General features: G+C 50.5%; 1 protein-coding gene across 1 annotated transcript; it reads left to right on the top strand.

Annotated features, from left to right (window-relative positions):
* Positions 1–12,562: 12,562 nt before the first annotated feature.
* On the top strand, positions 12,563–14,358 carry LOC128783160 (olfactory receptor 6M1-like). The gene has a single exon (XM_053933760.1). It carries the CDS (start codon positions 12,776–12,778, stop codon positions 13,775–13,777), a length of 1,002 nt encoding a protein of 333 aa, XP_053789735.1. The 5' UTR covers positions 12,563–12,775; the 3' UTR covers positions 13,778–14,358.
* The last annotated feature ends 507 nt before the right edge of the window (positions 14,359–14,865 follow it).

Here is a 14,865-nt window from a genome sequence, read left to right on the forward strand (position 1 = left end):
TCTTCAAAAAGGCCACTTTATTTTTCAAGCATGTTGGAATTGGGATCACCTTGAAATAGAGGAAGGTGAAATGAGCAAAGGGCACCTGTGTGGGACCAGCAGTCTCACTGCACTGGGGCACAGGGAGCCCTGTTTTCCCTCTGGGCTCCCCAGGGTTCAGGCTGAGAGCAGTGTGGAAGATGAGGCAGCAGCACAAACCTGAGCTCAGAGAAAAAAGGCTGAGCAAAGTTCAGCCAAAAAAGAGAAGTTTTTTTGAGGGGATTCCCAATAAAAAACCTAGAAATGACACAATGAAATCTTTCCCAGCTTGTCAATATCTTCTTTCAATAGTCCATGACTCCCAGAGTGAAGAAATGTCCAACAGCAGCTCCATCAGCCCCTTCCTCCTGCTGGCACAGGCAGACACGCGGCAGCTGCAGCTCCTGCACTTCTGCCTCTTGCTGGGCATCTCCCTGGCTGCCCTCCTGGGCAACGGCCTCATCATCAGCGCCGGAGCCTGCGGCCACCACCTGCACACGCCCATGTTCTTCTTCCTGCTCAACCTGGCCCTCAGCCCCCTGGGCTCCATCTGCACCACTGTCCCCAAAGCCATGCACAATTCCCTCTGGGACACCAGCACCATCCCCTACTCAGCATGTGCTGCTCAGCTGTTTCTGTTTCTCTTCATCTCAGCAGAGTTTTGTTCTCACCATCATGTGCTACGACCGCTACGTGTCCATCTGCAAACCCCTGCACTACGGGACCCTCCTGGGCAGCAGAGCTTGTGCCCACATGGCAGCAGCTGCCTGGGCCAGTGCCTTTCTCAATGCTCTCATGCACACGGCCAATACATTTTCCCTGCCCCTGTGCCAGGGCAGTGTCCTGGGCCAGTTCTTCTGTGAAATCCCACACATCCTCAAGCTCTCCTGTTCCAAATCCTACCTAAGAGAATTTGGGCTCATTGTGTTTCCCATTTCTTTTCTATTTGGCTGTTTTGTGTTCCTTGTTTTCTCCTATGTGCAGATCTTCAGGGCTGTGCTGAGGATCCCCTCTGAGCAGGGATGGCACAAAGCCTTTTCCACCTGCCTCCCTCACCTGGCCGTGGTCTCCCTGTTCCTCAGCACTGGCACAGTTGCTTATCTGAAGCCCCCCTCCATCTCCTCTCCATCCCTGGATCTGGCCCTGTCAGTTCTGTACTCAGTGGTGCCTCCAGCCCTGAACCCCCTCATCTACAGCCTGAGGAACGCGGAGCTCAAGGCTGCAGTGTGGAGACTGATCACTGGATGCTTTCAGAAACATTGGACTGCTGGCCAATTTCTGCAAATCACTTGTTATAAAATTCATCTTCGATACTTCTTGTTTGTTTGGGTCTGGTTTTTTTTTCCTTTAAATTAGTTTTTTCAAATTGTCCATAAAGCAAAGCCATTCCTTGTGCCATTTCTCATTTCTCCACCTTCTCTGGGGCCACAGACTGTGTCAATGAGGGGCTGCGCTCTTGGTGTCTTTAAAGGAACGAAAGGATCTCCCAGCAGAGTTTTCACTGGAGATCCCCCTTTTGTTGCCTTCTCTGGAACTGCAGCAGCAATGTCTGTGTGCAGAGCTGGGGGCAGATCAGCGCTGGCACAGCAGCTGTGCCCAGCAGCAGCAGCACTTGGTGTTGGCAGTGCTGCTCCCGTGGCCCTGCCCCGCTGCCCTGGTGGCCCTGGTGTTGCTGCAGGGCCTGAGTGCTCTCGGGGCCGGGCACAGTCCTGGGGCTGGCAGTGCCGGGGCTGCAGCAGGGACAGGCCATGGGCACTGCTGGGGCAGCGCTGACGCCTCAGGCCAGGGCCTGGGGGCTCCAGGCTCCTTGCCCAGGCTCTCTCAAGAACACGGCCAGGCCAATGCTCAGCACAGAAGACCCTGTGAGCAGCCCCAGGCTGGCCGTGGGCAGGCTGGGGGCAAACAGCACGGCTGGTGCTCTGCCAGGGCCCTGGGGGAGACGGGAAGGAGCAGCAGAGCAGGGGCTGATCCATCCCCAGTGCGCTGGACAGCCCAGGGCAGCGTCCCAGAGCGTCCTCGTGGAGCTGCCAGCAACATCCCCCCTCTGCAGCCCTGGCCTCTCCCCCAGCTCACACAGGTGCCACATCCTTGCAGGCATAGACACGGCAGCACTGGCTCAGGAGCCCCTGTTTGCATTGCACACAGCAGGCGGGAGCACCCCTGTGCTGGTGCTGTGGGGACAGGAACCTGAGGGAGCACAAATGCCATCAGCCCCTGGGGCCAGGAAGGGCTGGGGGACGCCAGGGAAACCACTCAGCTTTGTCCTGGCCTCTGCACTCAGCCAGAAGGTTTGTTCCCATCAGCTGGGAGTTTCCTGTCCCACTGCAGACGCTGTTGCTCAGAGCCAGGGCTGCCTGGCAGCCACCCCCAAACTACCCTGAGCATTTCCTTGGCTTCTTCTCCTTTGCTTTCTTTCCTCTTCCTGCTACAAGTTTCTTCCTCTTGCCCACCCCTGTTCCCTCCCCTGCACACAGCCCATCCCTTTTTGCCCTCTCCTCTCTGGCCCCACTCCCCATTGCAGTTCCTGACTTGGCACCATGGGAACGGCCCCTGGGGAGCAGGATCATCCCACAAGTGCTGCAGGAATTGTCTGCAGGCTCCTGCAGTGCCTGGTGCTTCTCCCTTGCCAGAGACAGCCCAGGCCAGGGGGGCACATCTGGGCTGCTGTGTCTGCCTGTGGGGCTCCCTGTTCTGGGCAAGGAGGAGGAGCTGCAGAGGCTCTGCAGGACTGACAGGATGGGCTTTGGGGCTGTGAGGAGAAGCTGAGGGACCTGGGCTGCTGCAGCTTCTGAAGAGGAGGCCCAGGGCTCCTCCTGCAACTGCTCCAAGGGTGCTTGCATAGAATCCCAGAACCAGCAAGGCTGGAAAAGACCTTGGAGATCATCAAGTCCAACCTGTGCCCTGACACTGCCGTGTCTCCCCTGAGCCTCCTCTTCTCCAGGATCAACAACCCCAGCTCCCTCAGCCACTCCTCACAGGACTTGTGTGGCAGAGCCCTCACCAGCCTTGTTGCCCTTCTCTGGACACGCTCCAGCCCCTCCATGTCCTTCCTAAATTGGGGGCCCAGAACTGGACACAGCACTCGAGGTGCTGCCCAACGAGTGCCAAGCACAGGGGAAGAATCACTGCCCTGCTTCTGCTGGCCACACCATTTCTGATCCAGGCCAGGAGCCATTGGCCTTCTTGGCCACCTGGGCACACTGCTGGCTCATGTCCAGCCTGCTGTCCATCAGTGCCCCCAGGTCCCTTTCTGCCTGGCTGCTGTCCAGCCCCTCTCTCCCCAGCCTGTAGCTCTGCAGGGGTCGTTGTGGCCAAAGTACAGGACCTGGCACTTGGTCTTGTTAAACCTCACCTTGTTGGACCTGGATCCAGCCTGTCCAGGCCCCTCTGCAGAGCCCTCCTACCCTCCAGCACATCCACACTCACACCCAGCTTGGTGTCATCTGCAAATTTCCTGATGCTGGACTCAATCCCCTCATCCAGATCATCACTGCAGACACTGAAATCCACGCTGGCTGGCTCTGATCCCTCGGCCATCCTGTGGGTGCCCTGTGATGGCACTCAGGGTGATCTGTTCCATAACCTTGCTGGGCACCGAGGTCAGGCTGACAGGCCTGGAGTTCCCCAGATCCTCCTTCCAGCCCTTCTTGGGGATGGGCTCACATTGGCACCTCCAGTCTTCTGGGACCTCCCTGCTGAGCCAGGACTGATGGTAAATGATGGAGAGCAGCTTGGGGAGCTCATCCATCAGCTCCCTCATGCCCCTAGGATGGATCCCATCTGGTGCCAGAGACACCTGGGAGCATCTGAGTGGCTCAGCAGGTCCCCAGCTGCTTCCTCCTGGATTCCAGGGAGCTGTTCTGCTCCCTGTCCCCATCCACCAGGTCAGGAGAACACTTGTCCTGAGCATGACCTGTCCTAATGTTGAAAACTGGGGCAAAGAAGGGTTTAACTACCTCAGCCTTTTTCTCATCTTTAGTGACTGCATTCGCTACCACATCCAATAGTGAATAGATGTTGTCCTTGCCCTTCCTTTTACCATTATGTATTAATAAAGATATGTTTTTATAAACCTTTACAGAAGTGGCCAGATTGAGTTTTAAGTTGGCTTTTGCCTCTCTAATTTTTTCCTATATGGCCTGGCAACCCTTTTAAGGATTTCCTGCAATACCTGACCCTCCTTCCAAAGATGATACACCCTCTTTTTTTCTCCTTAGTCCTTGCAACACTCCTTGCCCATCCAGGCCGGCTGTTTCCCTAGTCGGCTCCTCTTTCAGGACATTGGTATAATCGGTTCCTGTGCCTTCAAGATTTCTGTTTTGAAGCACACCCACCCTTCCTGGACTCCTTTGCGTTTAATGGCTGCTTCCCAAGGTACTCTCAAATCAGTCTCTTTAACAGGCCACAGTCTGCCCTCTGGAGATCCAGTGTGGAAGTTGTATTGATGCCCCTCCTTTTTTCACCAAATACTGAAAACTCTGTACTTTCATGGTCACTGTACCCCAGATGGCCTCCAAGCCCCACATGTCCCACCAGCCCTTCTCCAGTTCAGCAGTTTGTGAACAGCAGGTCTGGGTAGTCCCTCCCGTGGTGGGCTTATTCACCAGCTGTGACAAGAAGTTGTCCTCATACACTCTAGGAACCTCCTGGACTGCCTCTTCTCTGCTGTGTTGAGATCCCAGCAGATATCTGGCAGGTTAAAGTCACCTACAAGCACAAGGTCTGGTGGTCTTCAAACAAACTCTGAACTTTTCATTTCAGAAAAGAGGCAACAGAAGCATTCCCCAAGTGGTCTTGATGCTGAATGTCTCCTTGGGAGCTCTGGGCATGGGGAAGAATGAGCCCCTTGCAGGCTGACCCTGTTTGGACTACCCGCTCCTCAGCCCCAGCCTCACCACGTCTGACATGGCCCACCTGGGACTGACATCCCTGTGCCCTGCACCAGAACCTTGTCCCCTGAGCTCTGCAGCTGGGTGTCCCAGCCAACTGCACCATGTCCCACTGCTCTCCTCAGGGCTCTGCCTGCACACAGGCCCAGGAGAAGTTTTCCTGTTTGTAAGGAAGGAATGGGAAAGCCTGAGCAGGTTTCCTGAACAACAAACCCCACTCAGGAACCACCTGCTCAGTACAGGCTGCCTGGAATGATGCCACCTTTCTACAAGGGACAGTGTGGCCAGAAATGATCTCTGGAAGCAGAATTCTCTGAGTCCTTCAGCTGAATTCTCTGTCCCTGTCCTTTCCCTGGATCTCGGTTGCAGATGGAAGCTGCTGGTGCCATTCTCACCTTTAACCTCCCTTTTGAATGCAAACAGATGTTCCCAGCTGTGTTAAGCAGGTGTTGCTCAAGGTTTATGCAGAGCTTTTTAGTTCCTCATGGAACCAAGCACACCCTTGTGACACAGCGGGGGCTCATGGAACCAGTGGTCCATTGTGACACTGCCAATTCAAGAAGACCATGGCGCCACCATGGAACCTCATGGAAAAGAGGATCCATGGTGACACAGCAAAGCCCTGTGGAACCAAGGAGCCTTTGTGATACTCCAGATCCTCATGGAACCAAGGGTGCATTGAGGCACAGCCAGGCCTTGTTGGAGCCAAAGAAACCTCTGTAAAAAGCAGGGTAACTCACAGAACCAAGGAGTCCATTGTTAGAGGATAAAACCTATGGAACCAAGGGTCCATTGTGGCAAAGTGGGGCCTCATGGAAACAAGGGGTCACTGTGACACGTTGGGACTGCATGGAGCGATTTGTCCACCATGACAATGCGGATCCACGGAGACCATGGTGACACTAAGGAACCTCATGGATCCAAAGGGCCATTGTGATGCTGAAGAACTTCATGGAACCCAGAATCCATGGTGACACAGCGGGCCCACATTGGAACAGGGAATCATTGCTGACAGTACTGAAACTCATGGAACCAAGGGACATGGACTCACGGAACCACTGTGACACAGCAGGCCACATGGAACCAAGGAGACCGGTGACATTTAGGAACCTCATGACCCAAGGGTCCATTGTGACACTGCAGAAACAAGGAGACCATTGCTGACAGTATGGAAGCCCATGGAACCAAGCAGCCATTGTGACACTGCCAGGTGTCGTTGAACCGGGGAGAGCATTGTGACACTAGAGAACCTCATGGCACTAAGGGTTTATTGTGACACAGCAGAGTCCCATGGAACCAATTGTCCATTGTGACAATGCAGATCCGAGGAGACCATGGTGACACTATGGAAGCTCATGGAACCATGGCTCCATTGTGACAAAGCAAGGTCTCGTGGAACCAAGGAGACCATTGTGACATCCTGGAACCTCGTGGAACCAAGGGTCCGTTGTTACAGTCCAGAACCAAGGAGACCATTGTGACATCCTGGAACCTCGTGGAACCAAGGCTCCATTGTTACCGTCCAGAACTGTCATGGTTTGACACTGGTGCAATGCCAGTGCTCTCATGAAAATACACTTTCTTAAATAAATGCTGTGAGATGTTTATTAGGAACAGGGCAGAGCAGGCCTAAGCTTAATAACAAAGGAGAAAAACTTTATTAAACTACTCCTACAGAAGACACACACTCAATCTAGGATGAAGACCATCTAAAACACCCCTCCTCCTCCTCCCAATTTCTAAAACGACCACCATGAAACATCACCCGGGATTCCTGATTAAATTACCGCCCTTCAGATAATCAATACTCAGTTTATTAAGGTAGAGAGAAGTCTCTTTTGCACCATAGACACCACCCCCCACCCCGCCCCAGGAAGCACAGTTGCCACTTCCTGTGTTTCCATGTCACACATGGTAACTGCCTGGAGAAAATCTGCCAGTGTCACACTCTCCTTTCCATGGCACAGTGCTCTCACTACTGTGCATGGACAGACTGCCCATAGGACTCCTTTAAGGATGCTTTGCTATGGACCAAAAGAGACAACAGTTCAGCTTCTCATCTTGGGACCACAGTCCCCCCCATTTTCCCCTGGGGCCAAGGCTCCAGGAACAGAGATCATCTTCTTCCTGAAGACAGAGGGCACCACCATTCTCTCTTCAGCTTTCCTCTCTCCTTGCTATTCTTGTGCTGGTGGTTGCTGAAGCAGGTCTCCTTGGGTCACCACTGCATCCCCCTAAAATGCAGTCTCTATTGCAGGACAATTTGCTTTAGTCTATGGCTAACAAGAAAAGTCCAGCTAAAAGCTACTCCATCATCTCCTCCCACCTCAAAATTTCTTTTTCTAACATCTCAAGTCCTAGACTGTCTCTCTTCTACTACAAATCGAGGAGGAGTAATATTTTACAAAGCCCTCATTTCCCAGGAAAGGGTTAAAAGTTCCAACTCCCTAGACAGCTGAAATCTCTGCCCAGCATTCTCCATTCCCACCCTGAGCATCATCCCCCCTCTTTCTCCTTCTCCTCTTTCCAGGTGCTGTCAAGCTCTCTGTCTCTTTCCCTCTACAAGCATCTCTAAAAGCATCTCTAATAGCATCTCTGTTTCTCTCCACCCTTCTGTCCGCAAAAGCCAGCTCAGTTCCAAACCTTCAGTCCCCTCAGCTTACTTACACAAAGCCACATAGCTTCGCCTCCCCCACCCAGCCCATAGCTAAGCAAGAGAGTCTGCACTCTCTAACCAGAAGGAAAGAGAGAGTTCCTCTAGAAGTTCTTACTTTTAACCCTCTGTGTTCTCAAAAGAATCTCCATACTTTCAGTAGTCACTCCAAGAACCAATATCCAAACCTGACCACTAATTAGTTTGACCCAACTTCCTAAAAAAAAAATTTCACTTCCATATCAAAGCACAACAAGAACCAAGGAGACCATTGTGACATCCTGGAACCTCATGGAACCAAGATTCCAATTCTATGCAGTGAAGCTTCATGGAACCAAGGAACCAATGTGACACAGCAGGGCTGCATGGAACCAACGGTCCATAGAGATACTGTGGATCCAAGGAGACCATGGTGATGCTGTGGAACCTCATGGAACCAAGGGGCCATTGTGACACAGCAGAATCTCTTGGAATCAAGGCAACCAGCTTAAGCTATGGAACCTCATGGAGCCAAGGGGCCATTGTGACATTGTGGGGCCTCATTGGAACAAAGGACATGGTTGATAGGACAGAAGCTCCTGGAAACTATGGGACATTGTGACACTGCAGAGCCTCATGGAACCAAGGAGACCCCTGTGACACTGAGAACCTTATGGAACCAAGCAGCCATTTTCACCCTACAGAACCAAGGAGACCATTGCTGACAGAACAAAACCTCATGGAACTGAGGGGCTGTTGTTATACAGCGAGGCCTTGTGGAACCAAGGGGCCGTTGTGACACTGTGCGGCCCCATGGAACCAAATATTCATGGTGACACAGTGGGGCTGCTTGTAACCAATTGTCCATTGTGATACTGCAGATCCAAGAGAGCGGGTGACACAATGGCAGTTCATGGAACCAAGGGGCTGCTGTGACACACCAAGGCCTCGTGGAACCAAGGAGAGCATTGTGGCAGTGCAGAACCAAGGAGGCCATTTTGAGAGTACAGAACCAAGGGTCCATTGTTATACAGCAGGGCCTGATGGAACCAAGGGGCCACTGTGAAACTGTGGGGCATAATGGAGTCAAGGACAGCACTGATACTGAAATGTGCTGGATAGAAACTTTCTCACACAGTTCTGAGTATTTGAAAGTAGATATTCTTTATTACATACAGCATGGCAGTCATTTGACTGATCCTACATCCATTTGAGTGCAGTGAGCATCGAGTGAAGAATTTTTTGCAGACACACTGATTACATATTCATGAGCTATCCCCACTTCCTTTGACTTATTTGAAATAGTTGCACCCCTTATCAGAAGTCTTTATGTGGTTCTTTGGGGTCTGTCTCCAACATCCAGTGTCCTTTTTAGATGGCTGTTCCTCAACTCCTGCTTTTGAGTAAGGGCAATATCATTGTTTTGCATAACTTCTGCTTTGTCAGCCTTGCAGAGCAGAGCTGGCATCATGCTTGTGCTTTGCATGAGTTACATCCTTTATCTGTTTCTCCAAGGTTGTGCTGTTCTGTTCTACTGCTCTCATCAAGTCCCCCCTTTTCTTGAGACTCAGTTCCTTATGGGCACCGGTCTCTCAATATCTCTATTTTGTTTTATAGTGTAGGGCACTATAACACTGAATTGTGATGCAAGCTAAATCCATACAGCAATTATTGTGGTGACCATTATAAACAGATGTTTTAGCCAAACCCAGCTGGGTAACCATGAAGGAAATTTGGTCCAGATTTCTTTAAATCCCCAGGAGGTTTCATCTTGAGCTGTGCATTGAAAGAATTTTTAAACTATAACACTCTGTCCCAAAGTCAGTTCTTTAGCTTTCTGGATGAAGAGAAGAACAGCTGCTACTGCCCTCAGACAGCCCAGCAGCTCTGGCTGACATTGTCTGGTTGCTGTGAAAAGTAGGCACAGCCCTGCTCCGGTCCCCAGGAACTGTGACAGCACTCCCCGTGCTGGGTTTTGTCTCTCACATGGAAAAAGCAGATCCAATGGGTCCATGGGGTCTGAGAGCCCCAAAGCAGGGCCCGCATGAGGGCTCGCTGGAGCTGTGAAAAGGCAGCCCATGCCACACCAGTCCAGACTATAAAGCCCTGCTGAGCTGCCTGAGCTCACACAGAGGCTTTAGCAGCAGCCCATAATTGCTGATGCACAGCTGACATCATCCCACACCCCGAGAAATGCCTGTGACTCTCTCATTGTTCATGGCTGTGGGACTTGCCAAATTGCTTCTTTTCCTTCCTGTCCCAACCTCCTTTGTCCCTGGAGGATTTTGAATCCCAGGTAGGGTTCTGTGCTCTGGAATGTTTGTACTCTGTACTCTGTACTTAGTCCCAGAAAATTCCACAATGCCACAGTCTGATCCCTGAACTGCTGCTGAGTTTCAGTTTCAGAGATGAATGCCATCTCCAGACTGGAACAAGACTCCAAAGAGGGTTCTGATGATTCCATTCTTCCAGTTCTTTTGCCACTTGGTTTCCATATATCATGGGGGTATTTTTAAACTCCTGTGGTAGAACTGGCCAAGTCAGCCGGGCTCTTCTCACTGTGTTTGGACTGTCCCATTCAGAAGTAAATAGTTCTTGACTTTCACTACTCCAAGAGATACAGAAAAAGCCACTTTCAAATTCTACACTGTCAACCATTTTAATTTTTCACTCTAGGTTGTTAGCAAGGTACAAGGATTTGCGACGGACGGCTGTATATCTTCTACTGTCTCATTTATGGCTCTAGGATCCTGTACCAGCCACTAATCCTCTCCATTTGCCTTCTTAACTGCAAAATAAGGCTATTAAATTTGGATTCATATTCCTTCAACAGGCCTTATTTTATAAATTTTTCTTTTATAAATCTAATCTTTCTTTTCTTTTATAAATCTATCCAAGGGATAATAACCCCTTACAACTTTCTTTTCTCAAAGCGTATTGCTTCTGCCTTACTGGTCCTGCTCAGGGTTTCAATTTGTTTCTCACAGGCTCTGCTTTTCTGGGTCACTGGGGCACCTCTCCAGTCCAGACTACCAGATTTACTGCATCCTCAAGTGATACAGATGGCAGATGGATCACATCTGAAGATTGGAGTGCAAAAACAGAGGCTTCCACATAATTAGATTTTGGAGTAATAACCTGCATTTTGCCATTTTAATCTTGATTTTAGCATTCAGGTTTTCCAATAAATTGTCCAAGGAGAGGCTTAAGTAAATTGAGTAGATACAAAAACTGGGGAGTCACCCATTGTTTTCCTAATTTAAAATCAATGGGCTGGAAAAATGGCTGAGTTTCATGATTCCCTGTTGCACCAATGATTGTTATAGAATCATTATTCAAGTTTCCTTTTACTGTATTTAGCACAGAGCAACCAGCTCCTGTAGCCACTAAAAAGCCTAACTCCTCATTGACCTCCTCATTGTCCCAGCTTAGCTGTGACCGGATGTTCTGCTGGGAAAGAATCCTCTGGTCCCCCGCAGTGACCATCGGTGATGGCCACGAGAGGGGAGTTTCGTGTTGTACCTGTGGACAGTCCCTTTTCAAACGCCTCTCTTTCTTACAGTGTGCACATTGATTAACAGCAAGTCTCTTTTCTTCCTTCCTCTGCTCTTCTTTGATGAGCCCTCAGGGGAAAGATTGACTGAATTGTGGAATAACTCACTTTGGAAGAGTGTCCTTTGCAACAGAGCCTTCAACTGCATCAAATGTGGCTTCACTTACAGCTGTTCTGATTGCTTCTGATAATCCGCCTGCCCTGTGGTCTCTGGAGTGTGGAAGCATCCTATGGAATTGGAATTTGCTCAGTTTTACTCAGCTGTGCAGCAGAAGGTGCTACAGGGGGGTCTCTGAAGCAGTCAGAGCCTCCACCCAGGGTGGGGATCACTGCATTTATGCACAAGAATCGTCCTGGGCACAGCAGGATCTGCTCATCTCTAGGGCTGCCCCGAGTCCCCACCTGGAGAGCTCCCAAACATTTCAGTCCCACAGTTAATTTTGAAGGTGACTCATTTGTGCTCATTTTAGAGTTGGTTCATTTTGAGGGCTCTTGACTGAACTCAGTCACTTGGTTTCAAGTTGATGGCCTGTCTCAGACCAGGCTCTCCTCTGCTCTGGGTGGACAATGAGATGGGAGAGCCCTTGGGCCACCCAGGGGACCGATGACTTCAGTGCTCTGGTTGCACATGAACAGAGCTTTGTTTCACTGCTTCAGACCCTCCCTCTCCTCTTCTCCCCTGGCATTTTAAATAATCCTATTTTCAATGTCATCTGCTCTGCTCTTCTCCATGTTGAAAAGCAAATCAAAAAACCTGAAAAGGAGAACACCAGTCTTTATTGCATATATTTTTCTCATACATCTTTTCTTAGCTGTGTGTTTTGGTTTCAAAACAGAGTAACTTAATTACTTACTTAATCAGGGATTTGAGACCTGAAAAGTGAGTTTCATCTACTCCCCTGCAGGCACCCAGGAGAATTTGTTTTCTCGAGGCTCCCTCTGTAGCCAGTGGAGACAAGAGAACATTTGGAGGCTGGGTGCTCCCAACTGGCACATAAAACAAAAATTACAAATCTCTTCCTGGCACTTTTCCCTTGCTCTGCACAGGTTCATTTTGCTGCAGACAGGGGACAGCTCAGATTGTGACACTCTGTGTGGATCCATAATAAATTCCAGTCCTCATTTAGAGTACTAAAAATCCAAGTTCTACTTGGTCCCTATTCTGCCCTCCCCATTCCTTTCCTGAAGAGACAGAGAGGAAAAAGCTGTGGAAGAAAGCAGAAGGTTGCAAAAGAGATACTTGGGATTGCTTCTTTTGGAAGCAACAGTTCCTCAGGGACTCCTGATCCGAAGGCAAGTACTGAAAAGTAGAAACAAGGAAGTTCAATGCACAGATTGGTGTAATTTCACCGTTTAGTGTTTGTGCTGTAGATGAGAGGTGTTTGGCGCATGGGTGTGACAGATGTTTGCAGTAAGTCTGAGTGAGCTGGGAATTTCCCAGGAATGGGGGGAAATAGCCAATAACTCCTTAGAATCCTCTGTTCTGGTGAAAGAATTCTTTGGGAGTGTTTGGAAAAGGTAGAAAGAACACAATAAAATCTCTGAGGTCTCTACCTGAAATGGGAAAGAGAACAATCAGGGTGTGAGAATTGTTTGAAGCACAATCTCTGTGCTCTATAGCAAGAGTGCAGGAAAAGAAAGCAGCAGAGAAGGAAGGATAGAAATGTTTGTCCAGACTGTGAAATGATCCCACTTGGTTTTGCCATGTTCCTGTCTCAGCAGGATGAGCTGGAATTCAGCATGGGACCAGAAAATGAAACAGCAGTTACTGAGTTCATCCTAGAGGGTTTCCCAGAGCTTGATCCGAGACTGCAGGTATTTTTCTCTCGGGTCCTTCTGCTCATGTACCTGACAACAGTGATGGGGAACGCAACCATCATTTTCCTCGTGTGTGTGGATCACCAGCTGCAAACCCCCATGTACTTTTTCATCAGCAACCTGGCCTTCCTGGAGATCTGCTTTACATCCTCCACAAGCATCAAATTGTTTGTCATGCTGAGCTCTGGTCAGAACACTCTCTCACGAAGCAGCTGCTTTGCCCAAAACTATTTCTATTTTGCCCTGGGCTGCACAGAGTTCATCCTACTCATTGTCATGTCCTTTGACCGCTATGTTGCCATCTGCCAACCTTTGCTCCATGCTGCCATCATGAAGCCTCAGCTCTGTGTCCACCTGGTTGTTGCTGCTTGGGTCCTCGGCTTTGCCCTGCTGAGCTACCGGCTGTTCTTCCTCTTGGAGCTGTCTTTCTGTGGCTCCAAGATCCCCCATTTCCTTTGTGACAACTCCCCCTTGTTCCAACTGTCCTGCTCTGACACCAGCCTGCTTTGGAAAATAGACTCTGTCTTCTTAGCGTGTGTCGTGCTGGGTTCCTTATGTTTGACTCTGGCATTTTACACCTGCATCCTTTCCTGTGTTCTGCATCTTCCAGCAGCCTCTGGGAGGAAGAAAGCTTTGACTACATGTTCTTCCCATCTCATCACCTTGTCCATTGCCTATGGGAGCTGCATTGCTCTCTACACGTGTCCTGCAGAAGATGTTTCCTTGAGGACCAACAGAATTGTAGCTCTGCTCAACACAGTCCTGTACCCATTCTTAAATCCATTCATCTACAGCCTTTGGAACAAAACTGTGATCCTGGCCCTGAACAAATCCATTGCCAGGGCAAGAGCAAAGCTTTTCCCCTAACCATGGTGCATTTCTGGAAAGCCATCCCAAGAATCTGATGCCATCTGTTGCACAATACCAGTGCCTGTGAGTGCAGCCTCCAAACAGGGCTGCCTCAGGAGACTGATGCTCCTGCAGGCTTGTGTCAGGTTAAGAGATAAGAGACTCATCTGCACACCCAGACAGGGCACCAACAATGGCAGGAGGAGAAACTCAGTTCATTCTCTGCCCTGGCTGCTCCTAGGCCCATCACTGGAGAGCCCCCAGCTCATTAAGAGCCCATCTCCAAAACAGAGAAGAGCTCAGCAGAACAGTGGCAAGTGACAATCCAAATTACAGCTCCTGAGCAATGGACACCTTGTCCCAGCTCCTTTCCTGGGACAGCCATCAGCCCTCATGTCCACGTTTGAAACCCCAAAGTCACTGAGAGCAGGTCACCATTTGGACTAAGGGGATTGCTGCCCTGGCGTGTAGGACACGTTTTGGGATGAAGGAGGAGGAGGAGCAGTTTTGGATAGCACAGGACTTGTGGGAAGGTGAGGGGAGGACCCCAACCAGAGCAGTCTGTCCTGTCTTCTCATTAAACTTGAATTCTCCCCCTGTGTGAGCAAATCCCTGTTCTGCCTGAGCATGGGAGCCTGGGGGTGTGAGGGCAGCAGTTGGGGGAGGGCACCAAAGAGCCCACCTGCCACCGGTGCTGGCCACGGAGTGACCGGAGGGACTGGACTTAGGGGTGTGGGGGTGTGGGGTGTGTCTGGTCTGCAGCAGCACCTGGAATGGGGCTGTGGGCTCAGGGCTCAGATGCCCAAATGCCTCAGCTGTGAGACTGGAATCCAGGGGAAGCTGCTGAGCAGACGAGTGTCCGAGCACAGCTGTGCAGGGATCCGTGCACAGGTATGACTATGGAATGGGACAGACTGGACCAGGATAGTCCCGCTGGGAATGATCTGTAGTTCAGACCAGAATGAGAGTCTGGTCCAACTGCCCGACCCCTCCAGGGTCACCAAAAGTTAAAGCAGGCATTAGGGCACTGTCCAAATGCCTCTTAAACACGGACAGGCTTGGGGCATCAGCCACCTCTCCAGGGAGCCTGTTCCAGTGCTTGACCA

This window comes from Vidua chalybeata, unplaced genomic scaffold, assembly GCF_026979565.1.
Source record: "Vidua chalybeata isolate OUT-0048 unplaced genomic scaffold, bVidCha1 merged haplotype W_reject_20, whole genome shotgun sequence".
NCBI classification, from domain to species: Eukaryota; Metazoa; Chordata; class Aves; order Passeriformes; family Viduidae; genus Vidua; species Vidua chalybeata.

Coding starts and splice junctions, on each gene's coding strand:
- LOC128783160 (XM_053933760.1), top strand. CDS start 12,776: ATGATCCCACTTGGTTTTGCCATGTTCCTGTCTCAGCAGGATGAGCTG.